We start from the raw sequence: 26,621 nt of genomic DNA on the forward strand, positions 1-26,621 counted from the left end.
TTGACGGAGAGACTACCGACGCAGAGCTGGCTGGTGCGATCGAGTCCAGTGTCCCTATCCTGTCTGCGACCCGCTCCGGCAACAAGGCGATGCTTCGCTTTAGCAGCCCGGTCCCTCCCGAGCATGTGTCCATATACAAGCTCCAGTTCCGGGTGAGGCCTGGAAGACCGCGCCCCCTGCAGTGCCAGCAATGTGGCCGCTATGGGCACGTGGCTGCAACCTGCGACAGACCTACCAGCTGCCTGCACTGGGAGGTCGCACGAGCGAGCAGAAAGCTGCCCAAATGCCGCCCACTGCAATAATTGTGGTGGCAATCACCCTGCTAATACTCCTGCCTGCCCCAGGTGGCAGGAAGAACGTAGGGTGGCAACCATCATGGCGACCGCCCTACTCCCCTCTCTCGTCGTGCCGTGCGGGCCTCTGTGCGGGAAGAAACACAGCAGGCGAAGACCTCCACGCAAGTCTCGTATGCACAGGCCCTAACCGGCCGCTCACGAATGCACCAGTCGGCGACGCTCCCTCCTGGCCAGCCACCCAAAGCAGCCCCACGGACCCTCCGAGCTGGACCATCTGTAGCCACAACCACGGACCGCACAACCACCACCGCAGGCCTATCCAGACCCCCGCGACCAGCTGATCGCGAGCCTGCAGCTGACGCTGAAGGCCATCGGAGAGATGCTGCCTGCTGATAGCCCACTCCGAGCCCTCTGCCTCCAGGCGGGAGGCGTGCCATCCACCCAACACCAGCATGGCTAGCATCCCATCGAGGTCCCGCCGCAGCCGCCCGACAGTGCTCCAGTGGAATGTAAACTCGCTGCGGCGACGGCACGGCGAGCTGTGTACCTCTTGCAGTGCGACTTCGACGTTCTCGCACTGCAGGAGGTATACGCCGTGGCCGAGAACCTACGGCTCCCCAGCTACACGGGCTACTCGGGCGCCACCACCTGTGCCACACGCAGTTGCACTGCGGCACCCTGCCTAGATGGAGCCCACAAGACAGGGAAGCCACGCACCGCTATCTACGTCCGCAGCACCCTGGCGCATGCTGTTCAACCCGTTACTGACATCGCGGGTGGCCCCCTGGAGTCATGTGCCGTCACCGTACGCCTTGGCAGTCAGGACACGGCTGTGGCAAGCATCTACATTCGTCCCGGAAAGCCGTGGGATCCCTCCAGCTTCGTCCAGCTGGCTGTTCGCCTCGGTGGGCATGCAGTCCTGTGCGGTGACTTCAACGCACACCACACGGATTGGGGTAGCCGCAGCTGCACCCGCCGAGGCAAGTTTAGTGTTTGCGTAGACCGGGATGCGGTCTGATTGATTTAGATTGGAGTGACACGGTGATACGCACTCATTGCTCAAGCTCCCATGCTTTATTCCAGGTTGCCAACCGAGTACTCACATTTGGCTAAATGCTGTTAATAGACACTACATTACCCTCCTTGGGGAAAATGAAATGAATGCGGACACAATGTGATTAGGGAAACCATAAACGGAAAACAGTTCACTGTTGAAAAGTTGTGAATGTCTCCTACGAACAAACAGTCACAATGTCAGGTTGCAAAATCAGAAAGATGGCGTGGAGGCTTTCTGTTTCTCTTTGGGTAGCGCTCTCTTGGAGAACTCTGGTGCAATGCAGGTGGTGCAGGATTCGGCACTGAGGTGGGTAGAGGATATATGATGTCATCACAGTCAAATGATGTTTTGGCTGGTGCTTGTTTAAGGCCAGAGGCATCTTTGAAAAAACTTGAGTTGCGTGTTATTACTCTATTTCCTCTCGATGCCTTGATTTGTGATCCATGAATGCTGACAATGGTATAAGGGTCTGGATCATAGTACGAAGTGAACTTGTCGTGTCTGTCTTGCTTGCACAAAACTCGCTGACCGACACAGAAGCGGTGTGGTTGAGCATGCCTTCGTGCATCAGCATGTTTGTTGTATGCCCTTTTCTCGAGCACAGTTGTTTTGAACTTTGTTATGTCTTCCGTTTCCGAAGCAGCTTCAACATAGCAAGGCAGAAGATTTCTCATTGGTCTGCCAAACAGCAGTTCATACGGTGATCTTCCTGTAGTTAAGTGTCTTGAAGACCTGTATGACATCAGGAAAGTGTCGAGCTCTACTTTCCAATCTATGTTCTCAAGCTGACTAGTGTGAACATGCTTTTTCAATGTTCTCATGAACCGCTCAGCTTCGCCATTACCTTGAGGCCACAAAGGTGTGATCCGATGATGCCGAAATCCTAATTCTTTTGCGAATGCAGCAAACTCTTTGCCTTGGAATGGTGGCCCATTGTCACTTTTTACCTGTGCAGGGATTCCAAACTGGCAAAACACTTGTCGTAAGGAGGGAAGCACATGGTTCGCACTTGTGGAGTGTATGACTTGTACCACTGGGTATCCTGAGAAGTCATCTAACACCACCATAGCGTACTTTCCATCTGGGAAGGGACCACTAAAGTCGACTGATACTTCTTCCCAGGGACCACTGCGTAGTTCCGTCACGGCAAGTGGTTCTTGCTTTGCTTGGGGAACAGCTGCTTGACATGGTAGGCAGCTTTTAATCAATGTGTGCACGAGCTTATCCATGCCTGGGAACCACACTTTTTCTCTTAACATTTGTTTTGTTTTCACAATCCCTTGATGGCCCTTGTAAGCAAGCAGCACTGCTTGTTTCTGCAGAGTAGCGGGAAGAACTAGGCGTGTTCCTCGAAGGACGATGCCCTCGGGCGTTGTTGTTAGTTCTGTTTTTATGGATGCAAATGGCTTCAGTTCAGCTGAGACCCAGCTGGCGAGTGTGGGGTGCTGGATAGCACTGATAAGTGACTGTAGCTGCTGGTCTGCTTTCGTTGCATCAGCGACTTCTTGAACCGAGAAGGCCTTTGGGATGTTGTGGCGCTGGATAAAGTTGACATACTCATTAGGTACTTTGTCGATGCGGGCACACATTTTCGTTTCAGGAACTGGATGCCTGGAAAGGTAATCGGAAGGGTTACTACTTCCTGCAGTGTGTTGTACAACAAACTTGTACTGTTGAATGCGTAGAGCAAGGCGCTCAATGCGGGCAGATGGTGATGATCTTGGGTTTCCCAGTATGCTCACTAAAGGCTTGTGATCAGTCAGCAAAAGGAAGTTGACTCCACAAAGGTAAAGACGGAAGTGCTCCATGGCCCATACAGCTGCGAGCATCTCACGTTCAATTAGGGAGTAGCGACTTTCAACTGGTGCAAGCGCTCTACTAGCATAAGCTATCACTGCAATGTTTTCACTGTCACGCTGTGTAATGATAGCACCCAGTCCATGTGGACTTGCATCTACCACCAATTCTGTCGGTTTGGATGGGTCAAAGTAACCAAGGGTGGAGGCAACGGACATGGCTTGCTTTAGGCTCTCAAGAGCATTTTGCTGTCGTTTTGTCCACTGCCAGACAACATCCTTCAGTGTCAGTTCACGTAAAGGCTGTGTGAGGTCAGCAAGATTTTTCAGAAATCTGCCTGAATAGTTTATCATTCCTAGCAGGCTCTTCACTTCTTGTGGTGATTCCGGTGTTTTAATCTGTAGGAAGGCTGCTATCTTCTTAGGATCAGGACGAATGCCATCAGCTGAAAAATGAAGTCCAAAGAAGTTCAGTTCACGTTGATGAAAGTGACACTTCTTTTCATTCAGTGTCAATCCAGCTTCTTGGAGTCGCTGCAGAACGGCTTCCAAGGACAAGTCGTGCTCCTGTTTTGTTTGCCCAAAAACAATATCATCACTAACATTCAGGACGTTGGGGATGCCATTGAGCACTTAGCGTATGGTGTTCTGAAAAATTTCAGCTGCACTGCTGATGCCGAAGTTCAGTTGTTTGTAGCGAAACAAGCCAACATGTGTTGAGAACGTGGTGAGTTGCCTTGAGGAAGGGTCAAGTTCCAACTGATGATATCCATTCTTTAAGTCAAGATTGGAGAACATTGTTGCTCCATTTAAGGCAACAATGATGTCATCCACTGTTGGGCACAAATGTCGTTCCCGTTGAATGGCAGTGTTCACAACACGCATGACAATGCAGATTCGAATTTCATCAGGCTGATGCGGTTTAGGCACAATAACCACAGGGGACACCCACGGTGTAGGTCCTATGGCTGGCTCAATGATGTCTTCTGACAGGAGGCGTTCAAGTTCTTTCTCTGTGGCGTCACGTAAGGCAAACAGTATACGCCTGTGTGGTTGTGCAACCGGTGGGACAGTGTTGTCCACAAATAGATGAATGTGGTGGTTTTTGAGTTTTCCAACTCCACTAAACAACTTGGGGAATGCTTCCACGATTGACTTGTCACCTTGATGCTCATTAACTTGGTATGTGATCTGGACAAGCCCCAGGTTGGATGCTGCTGTGAAGCTTAAGAGTGGTGCACAGTTTCCTCGAATGACAAAGATGTCTTCTTCAATGCAGTTATCTTTGTATCTCATTGTGACGGAGACTTTGCCTAGAAGTTCAAGCGGAGATGTTGCTTTGTATGGGAACACTCTGACGGATGTTTCCTGAAGTTTCACCTTTAGCCGATAGCTCTCAAAGTCATTTTCGCCAACAATTGACACTGTTGCACCTGTGTCGATTATGAAAGTGACCGGCACATTGTTGACAGTGACAATAACTTTTGGAGATGGGCCTGTCTGAGGTGAGGTCATGGCAACGAAAACATACTCGTCACTGCTTGAACTGGTGTCACGGGTGGCAGCACATTCTTTGGCACTAGAACTCTTCTTACTGCAGACTGTCTGATTCATGTTTGGACCATTGTCACAGTCCACTGCTTGTACCATTTGTCTCGTTGAACGACAGAATCGTGCAAAGTGACCAACCTTGTTACATGCCCTGCATGTCTTGCCCCATTCAGCACAACTTGATCGTCCGCCTTGGTGAGGCCACTTGCCACCGCAGTTGCGACAATCTGCTGATGAGACACGAGGTCGTTGCGGTGCATAGGTTTGTCGTGGCATCTGTCGGCTGTTTCTTTGGTGTTGGCCATGGTGCTGTCCTTCCTTGCGCACTGCGAGCACCGCCGCATTGTTATCGACGTTCTTTTCGATTTCGGATACGTCCCGTTCGACATCCTCGAGCATTCTTCCTTGTTTAAGTCTGGTAAAGTGAGGGAATGAAGCATTGCGTATTTGCGAAGGCGAGACGACGTTGTGGCGAGGATTATTTGGTTCTGGACTTAAGCGTCGACGTTCTCGAAGTTACAGTGGCGAGAGAGCTGCCGGAGGCGCGCGTAGAAGGCGTCCAGTGGCTCACCAACGTTTTGCTGGGCTTGGCGAAATTTGTAGATCGCAAATGTCGAGTTCACTCGCGGGGCGAAGTATGCACTCAGTTTCGCTCGTGCGGCATCGTATTCTGGCGTCGATGGGCTCTGCGTGGTCTGGGTCGTGCTTGTAGCTGTTGTAGCTTGTGTAGGGCAGTCGGGGAGGGAGCGAAATATGTCGTAGACTTCCTCGCCGACGTAGTGGAGGAGGAGCGCTTTCTTGCGTGCATCTGCCGTGATATCACACGCTAAAAGAAAGTTCTCGAACCTTTCTATCCACTTGGTCCATTCGTGACCAGTATTGTTGGCGTCTGTGGCGCGAAGGTCGAAACTTGGGAAGGGAGGGAGCGCGTATGCCATGGCTGCGATTGTCGGTTGCCGCTTGCTGCTGAGGGATGATACGACGGAATGACTTGGTTTGGCACTCACATGGGACCAAGTAACACTTCTGACACCATTTTAGTGTTCGCGTAGACCGGGATGCGGTATGATTGATTTAGATTGGAGTGACACGGTGATACGCACTCATTGCTCAAGCTCTCATACTTTATTCCAGGTTGCCAACCGAGTACTCACATTTGGCTAAATGCTGTTAATAGACACTACAGCAAGGACCTCACAGACGCCATCAGCCGAGCTGGCCTGCTGATCATGAACACCGGGGAGCCTATCCGCCGCGGAGCTCGCACGGCCATCGACCTCTCCCTCACCACCGAGCAGTGCTCCTACTCCTGGGCCACAACTCCGGACACATGGGGGTCTGACCACTTCTCTATCGTGATCAGCCCCGGGTCTGGGAGAAGGCCTAGATCAAGAACATACCACGTCACAGACTGGTCCCTGTTCCGGAAGCACTGCAGCAATTTGGACGATGGCCGTGACTTCCTCAACGCCATCGCGGACTGTGCTCAGGCTGCCACCGTTCAGTGCTCTGCCCAACCAGATACCCCCGCTCCGGACCTCCACCTGCTCAACCTCCGCGCCTCCAGGCGCCGTATGGAGCGCAGAGCAATCCGGACGGGCAAGGCAGAGCATTGGTCCGAGTACAGACGCGCGGATGCCCGCTGCAGACGCCAGGCCCGGCGCAGAAGGAGCCAGAGCTGGAGGAGCCTCTGCTCTGCCATCGAGGACAGGTCCAGGGGACCCCTGGCTTGGAGACTGCTCAAATCTCTCACCGGCAGGAGAACAATCCTACAACCTGTCCTCGCCGCTGCCATCACGCTGGGCGTCAGCGAAGAGGCCGTTGCGGAACTCCTCGCCGATCAGTTCGCGCCGGCTGTACCACGCACTGCAGCCATCCTGCCGGTAGGACAGCCTTCCTTCAGCCTGCCTAGCTGCCTGCACAACCATCACCCGGGGTGGACATCGAGCCAGGTTACTGCTATCTGCCAGGACCCACTGACGCTGCACGAACTCCAAGTGGCCCTGAAGAGGGGGAAGCGCCGCAGCGCACCAGGAGCCGACGGAGTGACAACCCAAATGCTCCGCAACCTGGCCGCCAGCGAGCAGCAGCGCCTGCTCGACTGCGACAATGACATCTGGCGGTCAGGGCAGGTGCCGGAGTCATGGCGCACAGCCATCGTGGCCCCCATCCTGAAGGCCGGAAAGCCGGCTGGAAACGTGAGCTCCTACCGGCCGGTCTCCCTCACTTCCGCCGCCTGCAAGGTGATGGAGGCCATTGCTTTGGTCCGACTGGACTGGGTGGCCCGTGCCCGTGGCTTCCTGGCCGACGAGCAGACGGGGTTCCGGCGGCGCCGGTGCACCGCGGACTCCATCGCGGATGTGGTCTCCACGCTGGAAGAGGCCAAGGCCTGCGGTGACGCCGTGCTCCTGGTGCTTATCGATATCAAGGGGGCCTTCGATGGCCTGCCCCACCCAGTCGTTCAGCAGGCCCTGGACCTACTTGGCATCAACGGGAATCAGCGGCGGTTCATCTCGTCGTTCCTGGAGGAACGCACCCTCAGGGTACGAGTGGGCCGATCGAGGAGCTCCCCTCGGCCGGTGGCAGCGGGCGTCCCACAAGGGTCAGTGGTGAGCCCCTTCCTGTTCAACCTGGCCCTGGCCCGGCTTCCTGCTGCCCTGCCGATCGACCCCGACTATCCGGTGAGCGCCTCCATCTACGCGGACGACATCGCCCTGTGGGTGCGAAGCCCACCACACAACCACCGCAGCGCACACTCGGCCCTGCAAAGAGCTCTCGACACCGCCGCTGCTTACCTGAGCAGCATTGGCCTTGCCATCTCGGCAAGGAAGAAGGAGGCCATGCTGCTCCACCCAAGAGCAGCCGCCCGCCGCACAGCACCCCGGCTGCACCTGGAAGGCGTCCAGCTACCCTGGAGCACTGCAGTGACGTACCTGGGGCTGCGCATTGATCACCGGCTGTCCTGGCTGCCTGCTGTCAAGATCCTGCATGTGCAGGCCCTCCGGGTCCGCAAGGCAGTCTCCCAGCTTCTTGCCCGAGGACAGGGCTGTACCACTGGGTGGGCACTGCGGCTGTACGATGCAGCAGCTACCTCACGCCTGCGGTACGCCTTCCCACTCGTGGCACTACCACCTGCCCGTCTCAAGAAGCTGGAGCTGCAGCATCGGGCCGCGATTAGGCTCTGCCTGGGCGCTCCCCGCAGCTCCCAAGTCGGTGCAACCTTGGCCGAGGCGGGAGCATGGCCCCTGTCACTCCTCCTCCTGCAGCAGGGGCTACGCCATGTTGACCGCCTCCACCATGGACCAGATGGCAGTGCCCTGCTCTCCCGACTGTGCTCGCGGCCCCATTAACAGATGGGCAGACTCTGTGGGCTGTACGAGGAGGTGATCGGGAGGCCTCCAGCGAACAACGCACAGCTGCCTCCTCCCCAGAGACCACCCATACCCATCACCACAGAGCTGCCCGGCGTTTCCAAACGGCGCTCCCCGACTTGTGCCCTTCAACAGACGGCTGCCTCCCTCCTGCATGAGGACCACGGAGGAAACCTACAGATCTACGTTGACGGCTCGGTGATGCCAGACACAGGCTCGTCGACTGCGGCCTGCGTGGTGCCCGCTTTGCGGAAGAGCAAGCAGTGTCGCCTCCCCGACCATGCGACGTCAACAGCGGCAGAGGTAGCAGGCCTTCACCTGGCTGTGGACTTACTCGCAGAGGAGCTGCCGGTGACCCCAGTGACCATCTACTGCGACTCCAAGGCGGCACTTCTCAGCCTGCAGAGGCCAGAAAGGGCCAGCCTCGGGGTTGCCCTGCTCTCGACAAGGCTGATGGCGCTCCAGGAGGCGGGCTCCTCAGTGTCCCTGCACTGGCTTCCAGCCCACGTAGGAATACCGGGCAACGAGGAAGCAGATGCACTGGCAAAGCGTGCCCACCACTGCGTGGTCCCGCCCAGCCTGGCTGTGTCAGCCAATGATTTCACAAGCCACAGGCTTCGGCGCCATCTGCTGGCCTGCCATCCGGACAAGCGGACGTCCTTGGGCCGCCCTCCGCGACCACTTCCACAGCGCGGCCTCGCACGCAGGGAGACCTCCCTCCTTCTGCGACTGAGGATTGGCTGCTGTTGGACGGGTGCTCGCCGCCACCGTCATGGCCTCATCGCCTCTCCAGCCTGTGCCTCCTGTGGGGAGCCCGAGACCCTGGAGCACCTCCTGCTGGCCTGCCCTGCTTACCTACAGCAGCGTGACCGTCTCCTGCAGGAGTTCCGACGCCTGGGGCTTCCTTCTGCACGGCAGGAAGACATCCTCTTCCCTGGTCGAAGCGAGCTACCAGCCCTCCTAAGTGTCGTCGAGTACCTTGACTCGTCGGGGCTCTCGGCGAGACTCTAGGATTTTCTGCAAAGACAGATAGCCTCACGGCTATCCAAACCACTACAGGCTACTCGACCTGCCCCAATCATCTGGCTCCTGCTGGATCACCGCCCCCTGGCCTTTCACCCGATCACCACTCCTACCGGACCCAATGGGCCCTTCCTGCCGGACTGCTCAGCCGCTGCCCATGGCGTCACTTTAACCCTCTACTCTCCTATCTCCTTTGCTCCAGGCTGCTTGTGTCTCTCATTCAGTCCGTAATTCGCCAAGAGCTTGCCAATGTGGGTCTTCCGTCCATCTGTTCCGCTAGCCGTCCTGACTTTGCTTCGTCTGCTGCCTCTGCCCCTGTTCACCGGAGCCAATATGGTCCATATCTGGGCTATCGCAACCCGGCCGAATGGCGCACACATGACGATAGACCCATCTGCTTTTACTGTGGACGTGTGGGACACATCTCTCGCCACTGTCGAAGTTCCTGGTCAGCCCACTCTCGACCAGGCTTTCCCGCCTACCGCCGCTCCCCACTGAATCCTCGCCTGCCATCACTCTCCACCGAGGTTGAAGAGGCTCCTGACAACGCTCGAGCCAGCGTGACCAGCCGCTCGCCATCACCACATAGTCGCCGCTCCCGTTCGCCCCAGCATCGTCACTCTCCATCCCCAGCTTACCGTCGCCGCTCTCCGACGGGAAACTAACTGGGGCAGCTCCTGGAGGTGACGCTGCTCTAGAACCCCGGCCTGAAATTACTCTGTTGACCCTGCCTACTAATCGGAACCTTCTGGACATGGACGTGGATGGTTTGCCCGTTAGAGCACTCATCGACACTGGAGCCCAAATTTCCATCATGAGTGCGGAGCTTCGAACGCGCTTGAAGAAAGTACTGACTCCTGCTCCGACTCGACTGCTCCAGGTCGCCGACGGTGGAACTCCGGTTGTGCTTGGAATGTGTACTGCTCGTGTCAGTGTCGCCGGTCGCCACATGTCCGTTTCGTTTAGTGTGCTCGAACGTTGCCCTCACAATGTGATCGTCTGACTCTACTTTCTGGCCGCCCGTTCTCCTCTGATTGACTGTTCCGTTGGCGTTGTACAACTTGACCTACCCCTACCTGTTCCCGTTGACTTTCCTGCTCAAGCTCCAACTCAGCTTTGTTCCGCTGATTTTATACGCCTGCCATCTCTTGCAGCAACCTGCATCCCTGTCTTAGCCTGCCCACCTCTACCTGACGGAGACTACGTCCTTACTCCCACGACTTCAGTCCTGCTTTCTCACAATGTCTCCTTTCCGCACACCATCGTTTCTGTTGCGGACAATCAGACATGTCTTCCCATCCTGAATTTCGGACAGTGCCCACAAGTACTTCCTCGAGGCATGTCTCTTGCCACATTGTCACCGACGCACGAGTGCCACATTTCCGCTCTATCTGTTGCGCCGTCTTCGACCAATGCTCATTCTGTGCCTTCTACATCAGCCTCAACCGACGACTTTACAAAGATGATTGCACCGGACCTCTCAACCCAACAAGCCGCAGAGCTCCGTGGCCTCCTTGAGTCCTACTCCGACATTTTCGACCAGAACAATCGCCCTTTGTGTCAAACTATGGTCGTGAAGCATCATATAAATACCGGCGATGCAGCACCTGTTCGCCGATGCCCATACCGGGTGTCGCCTTCTGAACGACACGTTATCCAGAGCGAAGGTTGACAAGATGCTTGCCAAAGGGATTATTGAACACTCTTCCAGGCCATGGGCGTCCCCTGTTGTTCTCGTCAAAAAGAAGGATAACAGCTAGCGATTCTGCGTTGACTATCGTCATCTAAACACGATCACCAAGAAAGATGTATATCCACTTCCCCGCATTGACAATGCTCTGGATTGTCTCCACGATGCCACTTATTTTTCATCTATAGACCTTCGCTCTGGATATTGGCAAATTGCCGTGGATGAAATGGACCGTGAAAAGACCGCATTCGTCACACCAGACGGCCTATATCAGTTCCGGGTAATGCCTTTTGGCTTGTGCAATGCCCTGGCGACCTTTGAACGGATGATGGACATGCTCTTGCGTGGTTTGAAATGGTCCATCTGTTTGGGCTACTTGGTTGACGTCATCGTATTCTCTTCAGCTTTTGTGACTCATCTTGAAAGACTTTCATCTGTTCTTTCTGTTTTTTGCACCGCTGGCTTGCAGCTAAACTCATCCAAGTGCCACTTCGGTCACCGCCAAATAACCATGCTCGAACACCTCGTCGATTCGTCAGGCATTCGCCCCGACCTCGCTAAAGTTCATGCTGTGCAGAATTTCCCCGTACCAACTTGTGCCAAAGATGTTCGCAGCTTTATTGGCCTTTGCTCGTACTTCCACAGGTTTGTGGAAAATTTCACCCATGTTGCCCGTCCCCTGACTGACCTCCTGAAGAAAGACGTTCCTTTCTGTTGGGGCTCTGAACAAGCATCTGCTTTCTCGCAGCTCATCACGTTGCTCACCACACCTCCTGTTCTCGCCCATTTTGACGCCTCCGCTCCGACAGAAATCCGCACTGACGCTAGTGGCTACGGCATCGGCGCAGTTTTAGCTCAGCCCCAATGTGGGCACGACCGCGTCATCGCCTACGCCAGCCGCCTCCTCTCTCCCGCAGAGCTCAATTACTCGATTACTGAGCGCGAGTGTCTCGCCCTCATTTGGGCGGTGGGCAAGTTCCAACCCTACATATATGGTCGGCCATTTACAGTTACAACCGACCACCACGCCCTTTGTTGGCTTTCTTCCCTCGAGGATCCCACCGGACGCCTCGGCCGCTGGGCTCTAAGGCTGCAGGAATACACATACACTGTGGTCTACAAGTCGGGTCGTCTACATCAGGACGCCGACTGCCTGTCTCGTCATCCCGTCGATGTACCGGACGGCTTAGTGGATGTCGCACCGATCTGCATTCTTTCGCTCTCTGCCTTTCAAGACATTGGCGCTGAACAACGACGCCATGAGTCGTTACGCCCCATTATCGAACGCCTGCTCTCTGATCCATCTGACCCATCCCTTCACATGTTCGTACTACAAAATGGCATCCTGTATCACCGCAACATGCACCCCGATGGGCCCGAGCTCCTAACCGTCATTCCGTCTCATCTGCGACAAATTGTACTGCAGCAACTGCACGAGGTTCCCACCGCTGGACACCTTGGCGTCACACAGACCTATGACCGAATTCGGCGACGGTTTTTCTGGCCCCGTCTCAACCGCTCCGTTCGGCGCTATGTTGCCGCGTGTGAGTCGTGTCAATGCCGTAAAAGACCAGCTGTGCCTCCTGCCAGACTGCTGCAGCCTTTGGATATACCGGCCGACCCCTTTTTTTGCGTTGGCGTTGATCTTCTCGGACCATTCCCTATAACGAATGACGGAAATAGGTGGATTGCCGTCGCTACGGACTATACAACTCGCTATGCCATTACTAGAGCCCTACCGACCAGCTGTGCTACAGACGTCGCTGATTTCTTGCTTCACGACGTTATCTTGCACGACGGTGCACCTCGTCAACTTCTCACCGATCGCGGCAGATACTTTCTTTCCAAAGTCATAGACGAGCTACTTCGATCATGTGCTACTAAACACAAACTTACTACCGCTTACCATCCTCAAACTAACGGTCTTACCGAACTCCTGAACCGCACATTAACTGACATGCTAGCAATGTATGTTTCCTCCGATCATCGCGACTGGGACACTGCTCTACCATTTGTCACGTTCGCCTACAATTCCTCGCGCCACGACACAGCTGGCTATTCCCGCTTCTATCTCCTCTTCGGCCGTGAGCCAACTTTGCCTTTCGAGACACTCCTCTCGACCACGCTCGACTCGCTGACAGAGTACACTCGGGATGTCATAGCCACAGCGACCCAAGCACGCCAGATTGCCCGCATTCATCTTTCTGCTTCACAGACACGCCAGAAGTGCTGTTACGACCAGCGCCATCACGACGTGCATTACGAACCAGGTGCTCTTGTGCTAGTTTGCTTTCCAACTCGGCGTGTTGGTCTTTCGGAGAAATTCCTCTGGCGATACTATGGCCCTTACCGCATCCTTCGTCAGGTGACCCCAGTCACATATGAAGTGTCTCCGCTGGATGCCACGGTGCCTTCACCTCTCTCTGACATCATCCACGTCAGCCATCTCAAACCTTACCTTTCGCGGACCGATGAGCCGCACCAATAAGGTGCTTCTTCCGACGGGGGTAATGTGTGAAGAAGATGACTATGATGGTGGCCTGAGAGACGATGAGGAAGAGGGTAGTTTTGATCGCTGCTCTACGCTTGTTGGCCCAGCCATTAAAAGCCATATGTAAATAGACGCACGCTTCTTCCTTCCCGTAACAATATATATAATATATATATCTATATATATATTTGTTTTTGACACTTACCAATGTTTATTCTGTTATCAAGTCTGATTTTTAGTCCATCCCACCTCTATGTAATGCCTGTATGGGCCCATAGGGTAAATGAATAAAAAATAGATATGCAGAAGCTCGATCATAAGAGTGAAGCATTTGCAAAGCCTTGGGCAGGTTTTGCACAGTGACCAGACAGACTTCCAAAGTGTGTGAGAACTCCAGCATACAGCTTGGCTGTCCTTGATGTACGAGTTGCTTGTATTGCCAATACATCTGTGAAAGATATTTCTTTTACTTGTGAGGCATCCCCGGCACATGCACAAATGCCGAGTCCAACTTCTTTGTAGTGCAGATCTGATAAAAAGTTTTGCTGGCACATTTTTTTATAGTTGAGGTAACCGAAATTGCAAGAATCTCTTAATGCTTTTTTTTATCGCTGTTGAAGATTGTGAATTCTTGCACTGTCTCTTCTCAAAATGCCTACGCTTGTCTGCTAAGCAGTCCACAATAGCTAGTGTACCAGCAAATGCTGCTTCGTGTGTTGTACCACAAGGAGTAAAATATTAGTTGTTAGGAACAACATTTATTTCTTCATAAGGGTGAGTTGAGTGGTTCATTCAGAGATTGGAGGAATGTGCGGCCATTGATCAGCTTTGTGGTGGCCACCAGGTACTCCACAGGTGCTGCAAACCACACAGATAATGTAAAAGCATGCATATACTTGCAGAGCTCAAATTCAACACTTAACATAGCACCACACTACAAAGCACCAACAGCACACCACAATACAGATAAATAACTGAAATTTAAAAAATGTCTACATTCAAAGCTGATTCGGCACAGGAATAACAAGCAGCAGACTTTGCCAACCTAGCAGAATCACAGTTGATTGTAATTAACTATTTCGTTACTGGTATAATCATGTTCATTTTCGGTGATTGCATGTTTTAACATTCTCTTTCAGGATGTAGTAGTTCCAATGTATACTGCGATACACAAAATCATTGCCTGATCACTGTTGTTTTAAATGGGTGCATAGCTGTAATAAGTGCTCAGACAATTTTTGAGAATATTATGTGAAAGTTCACAGAAGCACTCGAAGGAACACGAATGAAAGAAATAATTCGCTGTTTTAGTATAAGTAGCAAGAGTAAGAAAAATCTGAAATATACAAATATTCATCTGGTTTGTATACCGTATATACTCGCATAAGGAATGCACTCGCAAAATAAGCACACTACCAACTTTGCTACTGTGCAGTCCCACAATCGAAAAGCTGTCCTGCAATTTTTCAGAGAGACTAGAATCTTTTGCTCTCGCACATGTATTTAGAGCAAGCACACTTAATCTCAATGCCCATCACTGTGTTGGAAATATTTAATAATGATGCCACCTGAGAAACGCCGAGATCACGTAAATAAAATTCTGCAGCTAACTTATGTAGGCTGCACATTAACGCTAGCAGTAAACATGCCGCAGTGGCACACTGGCAGGGGTGGTGGGTTTGATGACTGAGAAGCTGACTGCAAACCCATGAAAAGAGAACACTGGCAACAAGCACGCAGTAAGGACAGGCTGCACATTATTACGGTCGATTGGGACCTGACAGAAAGAACTCGGCCTGCTCTTGCCGCTTGCCTACCGCCAGTACCTGTGCAAAGGCCCCTCGCAGACTCAAGAGAGAAAAATTACGCAGATACCATGCAGTGTGTAAATCAATGTAAGCAAAGCTTTCTGTTTTGTTTGCTCTGACTGACAATAACTAGCGGTGATGTTGATGGCGAATGTTTAATTTCTTCAATGTTTGTAGAACAGGAGACTGGTGAGTTGATGTTAAACATTACCTTGCGTGCACTACTGCTGTTTGTCTGAGTAGTATACAGATGTGTTTGCTTGAGGCACTGTGCACCATTGTTCATAACCTCTAAGAAGGTTGAGCATAATCATTGCCTCACATTGCACATCACATCGTGGCAGAAGTGTTAAACTTTAACTGCATTATGGGACTGCACATGGCAAAACCACAACAGGATTATGAGGCACAACATAGTGGAGGACTCCGGATTAATTGTGACACCCTGGTGTTCTTTAACGTGCACCTAAATCTAAGTGCACGAGCATTCCTCTTTTTCGCTCCCATCGATAAGCGACTGCCACGGTTGGAACTAAACCCGCAAGGTTCAGTAATGCCATAGCCACAAAGCTACTGTGGCGGGTGCAGAAGTATTCATTTGATGTGCGAACATTCCCGTAGTGCCAACTACACCCTATGGTGATTTAATGTAGCTTTGCGTATGCACGCCCTGCCTCAGTTGTCTGCTTGACAAACTTGCATGGTGTTTATTCTTCAGAATTAGCAGAAACGTACCATACCATACCTTCAGTTTGCCTGCAACTGCTGTCGTGTCTATAGCAGTAGCATTTCCCTGCCTTCTGACATTGCCTTTTCCCTCTCGCAGTTCCCTTGCATGGGAACTGCGAGTGAAGAGTGGCAAAGCTGTTATTCACTCGTTTCGAGACTGCATCGGTTCAACCCATTCTCTGTCTCTTCTCCCTCCACCCTCTCCTCAGGACTTGCACGTTTGTAGAAGGGTGAGCGCGACAGTTACTGCAATGCTTTTGTGGGGAGTCACGGATAATTACAGCTGTCAAGAGGGTAACCTGAGAACGCCCAGGGAGCTCCAGAGGGCATTGCGCACAAGCCCTTTGGACACGATGGAAAGGGCCAAACGAGTTTCTCGTGTCGACTTTATTCTCTGCCATGCTCCTTCCATGTACGCGGGTAATTCCATAAGTTTCCGGCCTGACATTTCAAACTTAGTGATTTCAAAATGACTGCTTCAGACACACAGTGCCATCTCTTAGGAGGCCAGAGTAGGAGTTTCAACTCGGCATGCATTTTCCTCAGTAGTGCCGCACTTGCCTGATAAACACGAGGCACGCTAACTGGTGATAATGCTAAAGATTGAATACCAAGCCGTGATTAAGCGCTTAGGTGGAGTGTACGCAGAAGCTTCCCCTTCTTATTCCACCATGAAGGAGTGGGCAAAAGTTTCACACGGGAAGAGAGAGCATTCAGGATGAGCCTCGCAGTGGTCGGCCCGTGGAAGTGATGACCAAAGGAATTGTCTTTCTCCTTGAGGAGGAAGTGGTCACTGACAGGAGGCTGAAAGTGAAAGAAATTGCAACACAGGTGGGACTCACTGCAACGACCGTGTTTCGCATAATTCATTAGAAGCTTCATATGACAAAGGTCAGTGCAAGACGGGTGTCCCGAATCCTTTCTTCTGTGCAGAAGGAGCATTGTGTGACCTGTTCTCTCAAGTTTTTAGAGCTTTGTCGTGGGAATGAGAGAGAAGTGCTGGAATCTATCGTCACCGGGGGTGAAACCATGGTCCTTCACTATGATCCTCTTTCCAAAGAAGAATAGAAAGAATGGTGCAAATCAGAAGTGCCACCTAGAAAAGCCAATGTGACTCAGTTGACCAAAACGATCATGGCAACAATATTTTCAGATTGCTGTGGGATTCTTTTGATTGCCTGTAATGAAAGAAATACCATCATGAACACACAGTATCACGTGTCACTTCTACACAAGCTGCATGATGTAATAAATAAAAAGAGGCGGGGGATTTTCGATCATGGCATCTGTCTGCTTCATAACAATGCTAAGTTAACACTGCGAGCATTGCAAGGGCTGCAGTGAAGGACTGTGGCTTTGAGGAAATCGATCGTTTGCCTTACAGCCCAGACCTGGCGCCCAGTGGCTACTACTGTGGGCTTAAATGGTCTGGGTAGTTGAACAAAGAACGTTGAGGGGGCGCTTCACTGGGGAGCGCACCTTGGGTTTTGATGACGTGCATCTCTGGCTTATCGATGATCGAACCCAAAAGTAATCCTAGTTACGACATGGTGTCGGAAGTGTCAGATGTGAGCGGAGTGACCGCAGTTGAAGGAGAGACCACGCTGAGGAAAGTTTCACCGTTTCATCAAGTAGCACCAGTGCACGTAGCAGGGAGGATTACATGGCAGCCATGAAGGAGCCCAGCCAAATGTGCATTGGTCTCGGTGACATCTGTGTAGCCAATATTACAAGGACAGTTGAACGCGTAATTCAACGTATCTAGAGTGCGTCCACGAGAAACAGACAAGGATTTGCCCTTAAGCAATGCAACGAACGCAATGACAACACCAACAACAGTCAAGGAGAGATCACAATGGCGACAGATGCTCCCCGGCAGACGCAACTGAACACCGGGTTCGCACCACCAGCTCCTATGAACTTCCAAAAACCAGAAGAGTGGTTAGTCTCACCTTTGACAGAGAAAGATTGAGCTGATCAAGTAGATACTCCGATTTATTGTCTCGGGGAAGATGCGAAGAATATTCTAGCGATGTTGATGCTAACCAAAGAAGAGCAGGAAGACTTTGATAAAGTGATTGACATACTAGAAAATCATTTCATTGGTAAAAGAAATATCATATTGTCACGTGGTAGTGACGTTGAATAACACAGCAGCAATACTGTGAACGACAAAACTAACTTTTATTGGGCGAACCTATGCCCACAAAACAGGCTACACTTATAGCACAACGATAGCGGTGAACACGGTCGGCGATCGTCGAAAATCTGATCAGCGGGTCAAGCGCGTCAGCTTTTATACAGCAGTCATCGAATGTTCCAGACTAATCATTGGGACCCGCATGCCTTCTACAAAGTTCTACGCCATTCGCGTCAAGCGATGAAATCAGATAACACAAGGTTCGGCGACAACAGACAGCGGATAGAAGCATCGATAACTTTCCAGAAACTTCGGATACATGCAGGCGCGTCCCGCGCTGTGCGATAACATTTGTTAGGCGGCAAAACGTGTCGCCCGATAAAGACAAGTACACGTGTCAATAACCCCCTCATAAAAAAAGCATCGACCAGATGCTGCAAACAAACGAAAGTAATAAATAAGCACTCGTAGCAAAGAAAACAACAAAATAAGGGAAGTTCGTTGGCGTCCGTAAAACGGTTTAAGACGCACCACGTGGACCACTTCAGGTCGTGTGCGGCGCCGCTGTGAATGCGAAATGCCGTCTGGCATGACCTCATAGTCCAGTGCGCCAATACGTCGGATGACATTGTAGGGTCCCAAATAATGTCGCAATAGTTTCTCACTCAGTCCTCGTCGGCGTATCGGGGTCCATACCCAAACACGGTCGCCGGGCTGGTACTCGACGAAGCGTCGTCGGAGGTTGTAGTGTCGGCTGTCGGTACGCTGCTGGTTTTTGATCCGTAGGCGGGCGAGCTGTCGGGCTTCTTCGGCGCGCTGGAGATAGGTAGCGACGTCAAGATTCTCTGCGTCAGTGACGTGCGGCAGCATGGCATCGAGCGCTGTCGTCGGGTTCCTGCCATAAACCAACTTGAACGGCGTGATCTGTGTTGTTTCTTGCGCCGCCGTGTTGTAAGCGAATGTTACATACGGCAGGACGGCATCTCAGGTCTTGTGTTCGACGTCGACGTAGATTGCTAGCATGTCGGCGAGGGTCTCATTCAGCCGCTCCGTAAGACCATTCGTCTGTGGGTGGTAGGCAGTTGTCCTCCTGTGCCTTGTCTGACTGTATTGCAGAATGGCCTGGGTGAGCTCCGCTGTAAAGGCAGTTCCTCTGTCGGTGATGAGGACTTCTGGGGCGCCATGTCGCAGCAGGATGTTTTCAACAAAGAATTTTGCCACTTCGGCGGCGCTACCTTTCAGCAGTGCTTTAGTATCAGCGAAGCGGGTGAGGTAGTCCGTCGCCACGACGATCCACTTATTTCCGGTTGTTGACATCGGAAAGGGTCCCAACAAGTCCATCCCGATCTGCTGGAATGGTCGGCAAGGAGGCTCGATTGGCTGTAGTAATCCGGCTGGCCTTGTCAGTGGTGTCTTGCGTCACTGACAGTCTCGGCATGTTCTGACATAACGGGCGACATCGGCGGTCAGGCGCGGCCAATAATACCTTTCCTGTATCCTCGATAGTGTCCGGGAAAATCCGAGGTGTCCAGCGGTCAGATCGTCATGTAGGGCGTGCAATACTTCTGGACGCAGTCCTGACGGGACAACAAGAAGGTAGTTGGCGCGCATTGGTGAGAAGTTCTTCTTTACGAGTAGGTTGTTTTGAAGCGAGAACGAAGATAATCCTCGCTTAAATGGCCTAGGGACAACGTCGGTCTGCCCTTCCAAATACTCGATGAGGTTTTTGAACTCCGGGTCTGCTCGCTGCTGTTCAGCAAAGTCTTCTGCGCTTAAAATGCCAAGGAAGGCGTCGTCATCTTCGTCATCTTGCGGCGGCGAGTCAATGGGGGCGCGTGATGGGCAATCGGCATCAGAGTGTTTTCGTCCGGACTTGTAGGTTACAGTGATATCATATTCTTGCAGTCTTAGGCTCCATCTCGCCAGCCGTCCTGAAGGATCCTTTAAATTCGCGAGCCAACACAAAGCGCGATGGTTGCTGCCGACTTTGAATGGCCTGCCATATAGGTACAGGCGAAATTTCGCTGTAGCCCAAACGATGGCGAGGTATTCCATTTCGGTTGTAGAATAATTGCCTTCCGCTTTTGACAACGACCGGCTAGCGTAAGCTATCACGTGTTCATGACCATCTTTTCTCTGGACTAGCACGGCACCGAGGCCTAGGCTACTGGCGTCAGTGTGGATTCCGGTATCGGCGTGCTCGTCGAAGTGCGCAAGTACGGGCAGCGACTGCATGCGTCGTTTGAGTTCTTGAAATGCGTCGGCCTGCGGCGTCTCCCACTTGAACTCGACGTCACATTTAGTTAGCTGTGTCAGCGGCTCAGCAATGCGTGAAAAGTCCTTAACAAATCGCCTGTAGTAGGCACACATGCCAAGAAATCTACGCACTGCCTTCTTGTCGGTGGGCTGCGGGAACTTTGCGATGGCAGCTGTCTTCTGCGGGTCGGGGCGGACTCCAGACTTGCTGATGACGTGGCCTAGGAACAGAAGCTCATCGTAAGCGAAGCGACACTTTTCTGGCTGCAGAGTGAGCCCTGATGACTTGATGGCCTCTAGTACTGTCGTAAGCCGCCTAAGGTGATCGTCGAAATTTGCGGCGAAGACGACGACATCTTCCAAGTAAACAAGACAGGTCTGCCACTTCAATCCTGCTAACACCGTGTCCATGACGCACTGGAACGTTGCAGGCGCTGAGCAGAGTCCGAATGGCATGACCTTGAGCTTGTAGAGGCCGTCTGGCGTGATGAAGGCGGTTTTTTCGCGATCTCTCTCGTCGACTTCTATTTGCCAGTAGCCAGACTTGAGATCCATTGACGAGAAGTATTTTGCGTTGCAGAGCCGATCTAATGCGTCGTCTATCCGTGGTAGGGGGTATACATCCTTCTTTGTGATTTTGTTCAGTCGACGATAATCGACGCAGAAACGTAAGGTGCCGTCCTTTTTCTTCACCAAGACAACAGGGGATGCCCACGGGCTTTTCGACGGCTGGATGATCTCATCGCTCAGCATTTCGTCGACTTGTTGTCTTATAGCTTCACGTTCTCGCGGCGAAACTCGGTAAGGGCTCTGGCGGAGTGGTCGAGCGCACTCCTCGGTTATTATGCGATGCTTGGCGACTGGTGTTTGTCGAATCCTCGATAACGTCGAAAAGCAGCCTTTGTATCGTCGGAGCAGACTTCTGAGCTGCTGTTGCTTAATCACGGGGAGACTTGGATTAATGTCGTAGTCTGGTTCGGGAACCATGGTCGTCGGGGTAGATGCGGCGGAATCCGAGAGGACAAACGCATTACTGGTTTCCAGAATTTCCTCGATGTACGCGATTGTCGTGCCCTTGTTGATGTGCTTGAACTCCTGGCTGAAGTTTGTCAGCAACACTTCAGTTTTCCCTCCATGCAGTCGAGCGATCCAACTTGCGACGCAAATTTCACGGTCTAGCAGTAGACGTTGGTCACCCTCGATGACGCCTTCTACGTCGGCAGGCGTTTTGGTGCCTACGGAAATGACAATGCTGGAGCGAGGCGGGATGCTGACTTGACTTTCGAGCACGCTTAAGGCATGGTGACTACTAGAGCTCTCCGGCGGTATCGCTCGATCTTTCGACAGCGTTATGGACTTCGACTTCAGGTTGATGATTGCGCCGTGTTGGTTCAGGAAGTCCATGCTGAGAATGACGTCTCGCGAACACTGTTGGAGGATAGCGAAGGTGGCAGGGTAAGTCCGGTCATGAACGGTAATTCTTGCCGTGCAGATTCCAGTCGGCGTAATGAGGTGTCCTCCAGTGGTGCGAATTTGGGGACCCTCCCATGCAGTTTTAACCTTCTTCAACTGGGCGGCGATGTGTCCACTACGGAGTAATCGGCCCCTGTGTCGACTAAGGCAGTGACTGCGTGGCCGTGTTGAACTGAAGCTGGAAGCTGGAGTGACTGCGTCGTGTTGAACTGAAGCTGGAACGTCGCGTCGTCAAGTCGTCTTTCGTCGGTGGAATCCTGGCTTCCTGGCTTCGTCGGGACGGCGGTGTGTCGTCATTAGGTCGTTGAGATCGTTTCTTCGTCGTCTTCGTCGGCGGCGGAGGATCTTCGTCAGTTCGACGAACAGCAGCCGCACCTCCATCGGTTGCTGCTTTTAGTTTTCCGGATATGGGCTCGCTGACCGGCCCCGGGCTGCACCAGTGTATGGTCGGCGCTGCGGTGACAGGTAGCGGCCTGGTGACGGCGAATGGGATGGTCGTCGAGAGTTCCACTGAGTGGCGGCTAGGTAATCGGCGATGTCACGTGGGCGCTCCCCAAGCTGTGGACGCGGCGCGTTGACGGCGAACCCTCTCAGTCCCAAGTCGCGGTATGGGCATCGGCGGTACACATGGCCGGCTTCTCCGCAGTGATAGCAGAGTGGGCGGTGGTCGGGGGCTCGCCAAATCTCCGTCTTCCTGGCGTAGGTGCGCTGGGCGACGGGTGGGCGCGCTGGCGGCGGCGGCGGCGGACGACGGAATTGCGGCGTTGCAGGGCCCTGGCACGGTCGCGCAGGGGGGCCTTGACGGCGGGCGACGGCGGCTGCGTAGGTCATTGCTTCCGGCTGCGGTGATTCTGGTTGCACCTCAGGAACTCCAAGGGATCGTTGAACCTCATCTTTGACGACTGAGGCGATTGAGGCCCCTTGAGGGTGCGACCTCGAATACAACTTCTGCAGCTCTTCCCGTGCAACAGCTCTGATAGTCTCGCGCAGATCGTCGGTGGCCAGGGACTGAATTCCTGCATAATTTGTAGAGTTCATGCGGCGGATGAATTGCCAGTTCCGTATTTCGAGTGTCTTCTCAATGCCGGTGGCCTCGCGAAGGAACTCTAGCTGCTACGGTCGTCGGTGGGCTTCGTACCATTGCGCCGAAAAGTTTTTCCTTCACACCACGCATGAGTAGGCGAACTTTCTTTTCCTCGGCCATATCCGGATCAGCGTGGCGGCACAGACGGCTCATTTCTTCCGTAAAGATGGCAATGTTCTCATTTGGTAGCTGCACTCGAGCGTCCAGCATAGCTTCGGACCTTTCCTTACGCACGACACTTGTAAAGGTGCGCAGGAAGCCGCTACGGAACAGGTCCCACGTTGTTAAGGTCGACTCCCTGTTCTCAAACCACGTTCTGGCGGCATCTTCTAAGACCAAGTAGACATGCCGCAGCTTGTCGTCGGAGTCCCAGTTGTTGAATGTCGCGATTCGTTCGTAGGTCTCCAGCCAGGATTCCGGGTCTTCAGTCGCTGCTCCATGGAAGGTCGGTGGGTCCCGAGGTTGTTGTAGGATAACGTGGGACGCTGGGGCAGCCATTAGGGTTGTCTTGACCACGATTTTCTTTGTCATTTCAGGTAGAAGTCCGTGCTCTGGGGGCAGTCCTTGCAGTCTGCGGCTAGCACGCTGGCCTTGGGCGATGTCGGTTTTGTCCTCGGGCTTCGGGCTTGGATCGCGGCTTTGCGGGGGCGTTCGGTACATGAACACACAAGCACCTCCACCAGATGTCACGTGGTAGTGACGTTGAATAACACAGTAGCAATACTGTGAACGACAAAACTAACTTTTATTGGGCGAACCTGTGCCCACAAAACAGGCTACACTTATAGCACAACGATAGCGGCGAACATGGTCGGCGATCGTCGAAAATCTGATCAGCGGGTCAAGCACGTAGGCTTTTATACAGCAGTCATCGAATGTTCCAGACTAATTGTTGGGACCCGTATGCCTTCTACAAAGTTCTACGCCATTTGCGTCAAGCGATGAAATCAGATAACACAAGGTTCGGCGACAACAGACAGCGGATAGAAGCATCGATAACTTTCCAGAAACTTCGGATACATGCAGGCGCGTCCCGCGCTGTGCGATAACATTTGTTAGGCGGCAAAACGTGTCGCCCGATAAAGACAAGTACACGTGTCAATATATGAAAGAGCAAAATCGGAGGCGACAAGAACATGGAGAGACAATGGAAACGTTTGTAACTGCTTTGCACAGACTGTTGTCCCACTGCGGATACGGAGCACTAAAAGATGAAATGGTCCGTGACAGGCTAGTTGTGGGCTTGCAGGATGCAAAGTTGTTGGAAACACTGCAAAGCTATCCAGACCTCACGTTGGAGAAGGCTGTATAAAAAGCCTGAAAGACAGAAGCAGTCCAAAAGCAACAAGCTATTGTAAGACAAGAAACCGGAGAAGTGTCTGTTGATGTCGTGTGACGAGTGAGCAGTGGAACTCCTCCAAGGCCAAACAAGCAAAAGTGGTCGCCAAAGCAGGGGAAAATGCAGCATGGCTGTGGCAGATGTGGAGGACAGGAGCACTATGACAAAATCAGCTGCCCAGTGTCGAAGACAAAATGCCATTCATGTGGGAGAAAAGGGCACTGAAGGAAAATGTGCCGCACTAAAACACTTGGAGAAGTAAAAGAAGAGGCAACCCCAACACAGATATGGACTTTGGGACCCCTACAATATAGCAGAGGCATTGGAGAAAGATTATCTACATTGGCGAACAGATGAGCTTCAATATAGACACTGGAGCAGATGTAAATGCAGTGCCACTGCGAATAGTGACTACTTTGAAAACTCTTACTCCAACCAAAACTGTACGGCACTGGGGGACAGCTGCTAAAAGTACTAGGCAAGCCAAACGCCGTGCTTAGTTGTGGCGAAACTGGCTTCCGTGATGAGCTGTATGTAGTGGAAGGCCTAGATTAGGCTTTCCTTGGACGTTGAGCAAGTTTGAGTTTGAAGCTTATGCAACCTCTACAGCCAGTCACTGAAGATTGACGAGAAAAGTGCAGAGCGAAGTTTTCTGAACTATTCGCTGTTCTTGGAGAAATGCAAGAATAATACCAGATCAAGCACAATGCTGAGGCGAGTCGAGTATCCATCAGTGACTCCCACAGAGTACCCTTGGCATTGCTTAGCAAGGTCATAGCCCAGCTGAAGGTCATGGAGGGGAAAGGCATTATCCGAAAAGTGGAAAAGCCAACTCCATGGTGCTCAGCGTTGGTAGTAGTTCCCAAACTGAATGGTAATGTCAGAATTTGTGTAAATCTGACTAACCTCAACAAAGCCGTCGAAAGGGAGAAACTGATACTTCCTTCAGTGGAAGAAAATTTGGAAGACTGTCAGGAGCCAAGTTCTTCACTGAATGCAAAATCCTGACTTTGCCACGTCAAACTGTCTAAAGGTTCACGATTGCTCACAATATTCATAACCCCATTGGAAGGTATTATTTTCAAAGGGTGCCTTTTAGGATATTGTCAGCACCTGAACATTTCCAAAGGAGGCATGCTGGGAGTGGTGTGTCACATGGATGGCATTTTGTTCACCGGAGCTGCAATTCCAGAGCATGACAGGTGGCTGGAGGAAGTTTTATCAAGGCTGAAAGCCGCAGGAGTAACACTGAATGAAAAATGAGAGTTTGCAAAAACATCAGTGAAGTTATTGGGTCATTACGGGATTCAACCAGATCCAGGAAGAGTGAAACCAACAGTAGATTTTCCCATACCATGCACAGTAACAGAGGTGCGTCAGTTTACTGGCATGGCAAACCAAGTGGGAAAGTTTATACCAAACCTGTCCGACAAGATGAGACACCTCAGAGAACTCCTCAAAAAGTACATGCAGTAGAGGTGGGATGTGCAACAGCAGGCATTCGATCAGGTGAAGAAAGACATCCAAGAAGCAGCGGTACTCACTGTGTATGACCCAAAACAAGAGCTGATAGTCTCTGCAGATGCCTCTTCCTACGCCCTCGGTGCTGTCTTATTGCAGAAGGACAAGGACTGTTGTGTAAAACCAGTTGCTTTTGCATCGAAGGGACTGAGTGAAACGGAGTGCAGGTATGCTCAAATCGAGAAAGAGGCATGCGCTGTTACATGGGCATGTAAACGCTTCAAAAAGTTCCTTATAGGGACAAATTTTCATGTGCAAACCGACCATAGACCTCTGATTCCACTGCTAGGAGATCAATACCTAGGCAAGATCCCAGCAAGAATTCAGATATTCAAGCTGAGACTCATGCGTTTTGACTATTCCATCGAGTATGTTCCTGCGAAAGAGATGTGGACTGCAGATGCACTCTCCAGAGCCCCAGTAGACCCTGCAGAGAGCATGGAAGATGAAGTTGAGGCATATGTTCAGGTAGTGACAGGAATGCTACTAGCATCAAGGAACTACCTAAAACAAATAGAGAGTTCTCAGAGGGACGATCTAGTGTGCCGACAAATAATGGAATGTTGCACTAAAAGCTGGCCAAGCAAGAACAGAATTCCACCTAAGATAGCCTCGTACTTCAAATGCAGGTACAGTTTCACAGTGCAAGACAATATGCTAGTAAAAGACAACAAGTTGGTGATTCTAAAGACTCTCTGGAAGAAAGTGCTTTGTCAACTGCACACCGAACACCAAGGGGGTGTCAAAGAGTATAGAAAGGGCAAAAATGTCAGTGTGGTGGCCCTGGCTAAGTGCTCAAATTCAAAAGATAGTTGCAAACTGCCCCACCTGCATTCAAGAACGGACTCCAACAGTAGAGCCCATGATAGTCAGAGCTACCAGATTATCCGTGGCAGAAAGTTGCTGCTGACTTGTTTGAACTGAGAGGCAAGCAATATTTAGTCCATTGTAGATTATTACTTATTCCCAATATCTAGAAGTGTCATCTACGAGACA

At 52.0% G+C, this 26,621-nt stretch overlaps 1 protein-coding gene and 1 pseudogene across 6 annotated transcripts in view; both read right to left on the reverse strand.

Annotated features, from left to right (window-relative positions):
- Window positions 1–1,348: 1,348 nt before the first annotated feature.
- LOC140216853 (uncharacterized) lies at window positions 1,349–6,048 on the reverse strand (annotated as a pseudogene).
- A 7,965-nt stretch (window positions 6,049–14,013) lies between these two features.
- Window positions 14,014–26,621, reverse strand: part of car (vacuolar protein sorting-associated protein 33A) — a 217,046-nt gene continuing 204,438 nt past the window's right edge. For all 6 annotated transcript variants that reach the window (XM_055072631.2, XM_072287439.1, XM_050182950.3 and 3 more), the window contains one exon: window positions 14,014–14,133. In XM_055072631.2, coding sequence (XP_054928606.2) covers window positions 14,042–14,133 — 92 coding nt within the window. In that variant the 3' untranslated portion in view covers window positions 14,014–14,041. The remainder of the gene's footprint in view (window positions 14,134–26,621) is intronic.

Source organism: Dermacentor andersoni, chromosome 3 (genome assembly GCF_023375885.2).
Source record: "Dermacentor andersoni chromosome 3, qqDerAnde1_hic_scaffold, whole genome shotgun sequence".
Lineage (NCBI taxonomy): Eukaryota > Metazoa > Arthropoda > Arachnida > Ixodida > Ixodidae > Dermacentor > Dermacentor andersoni.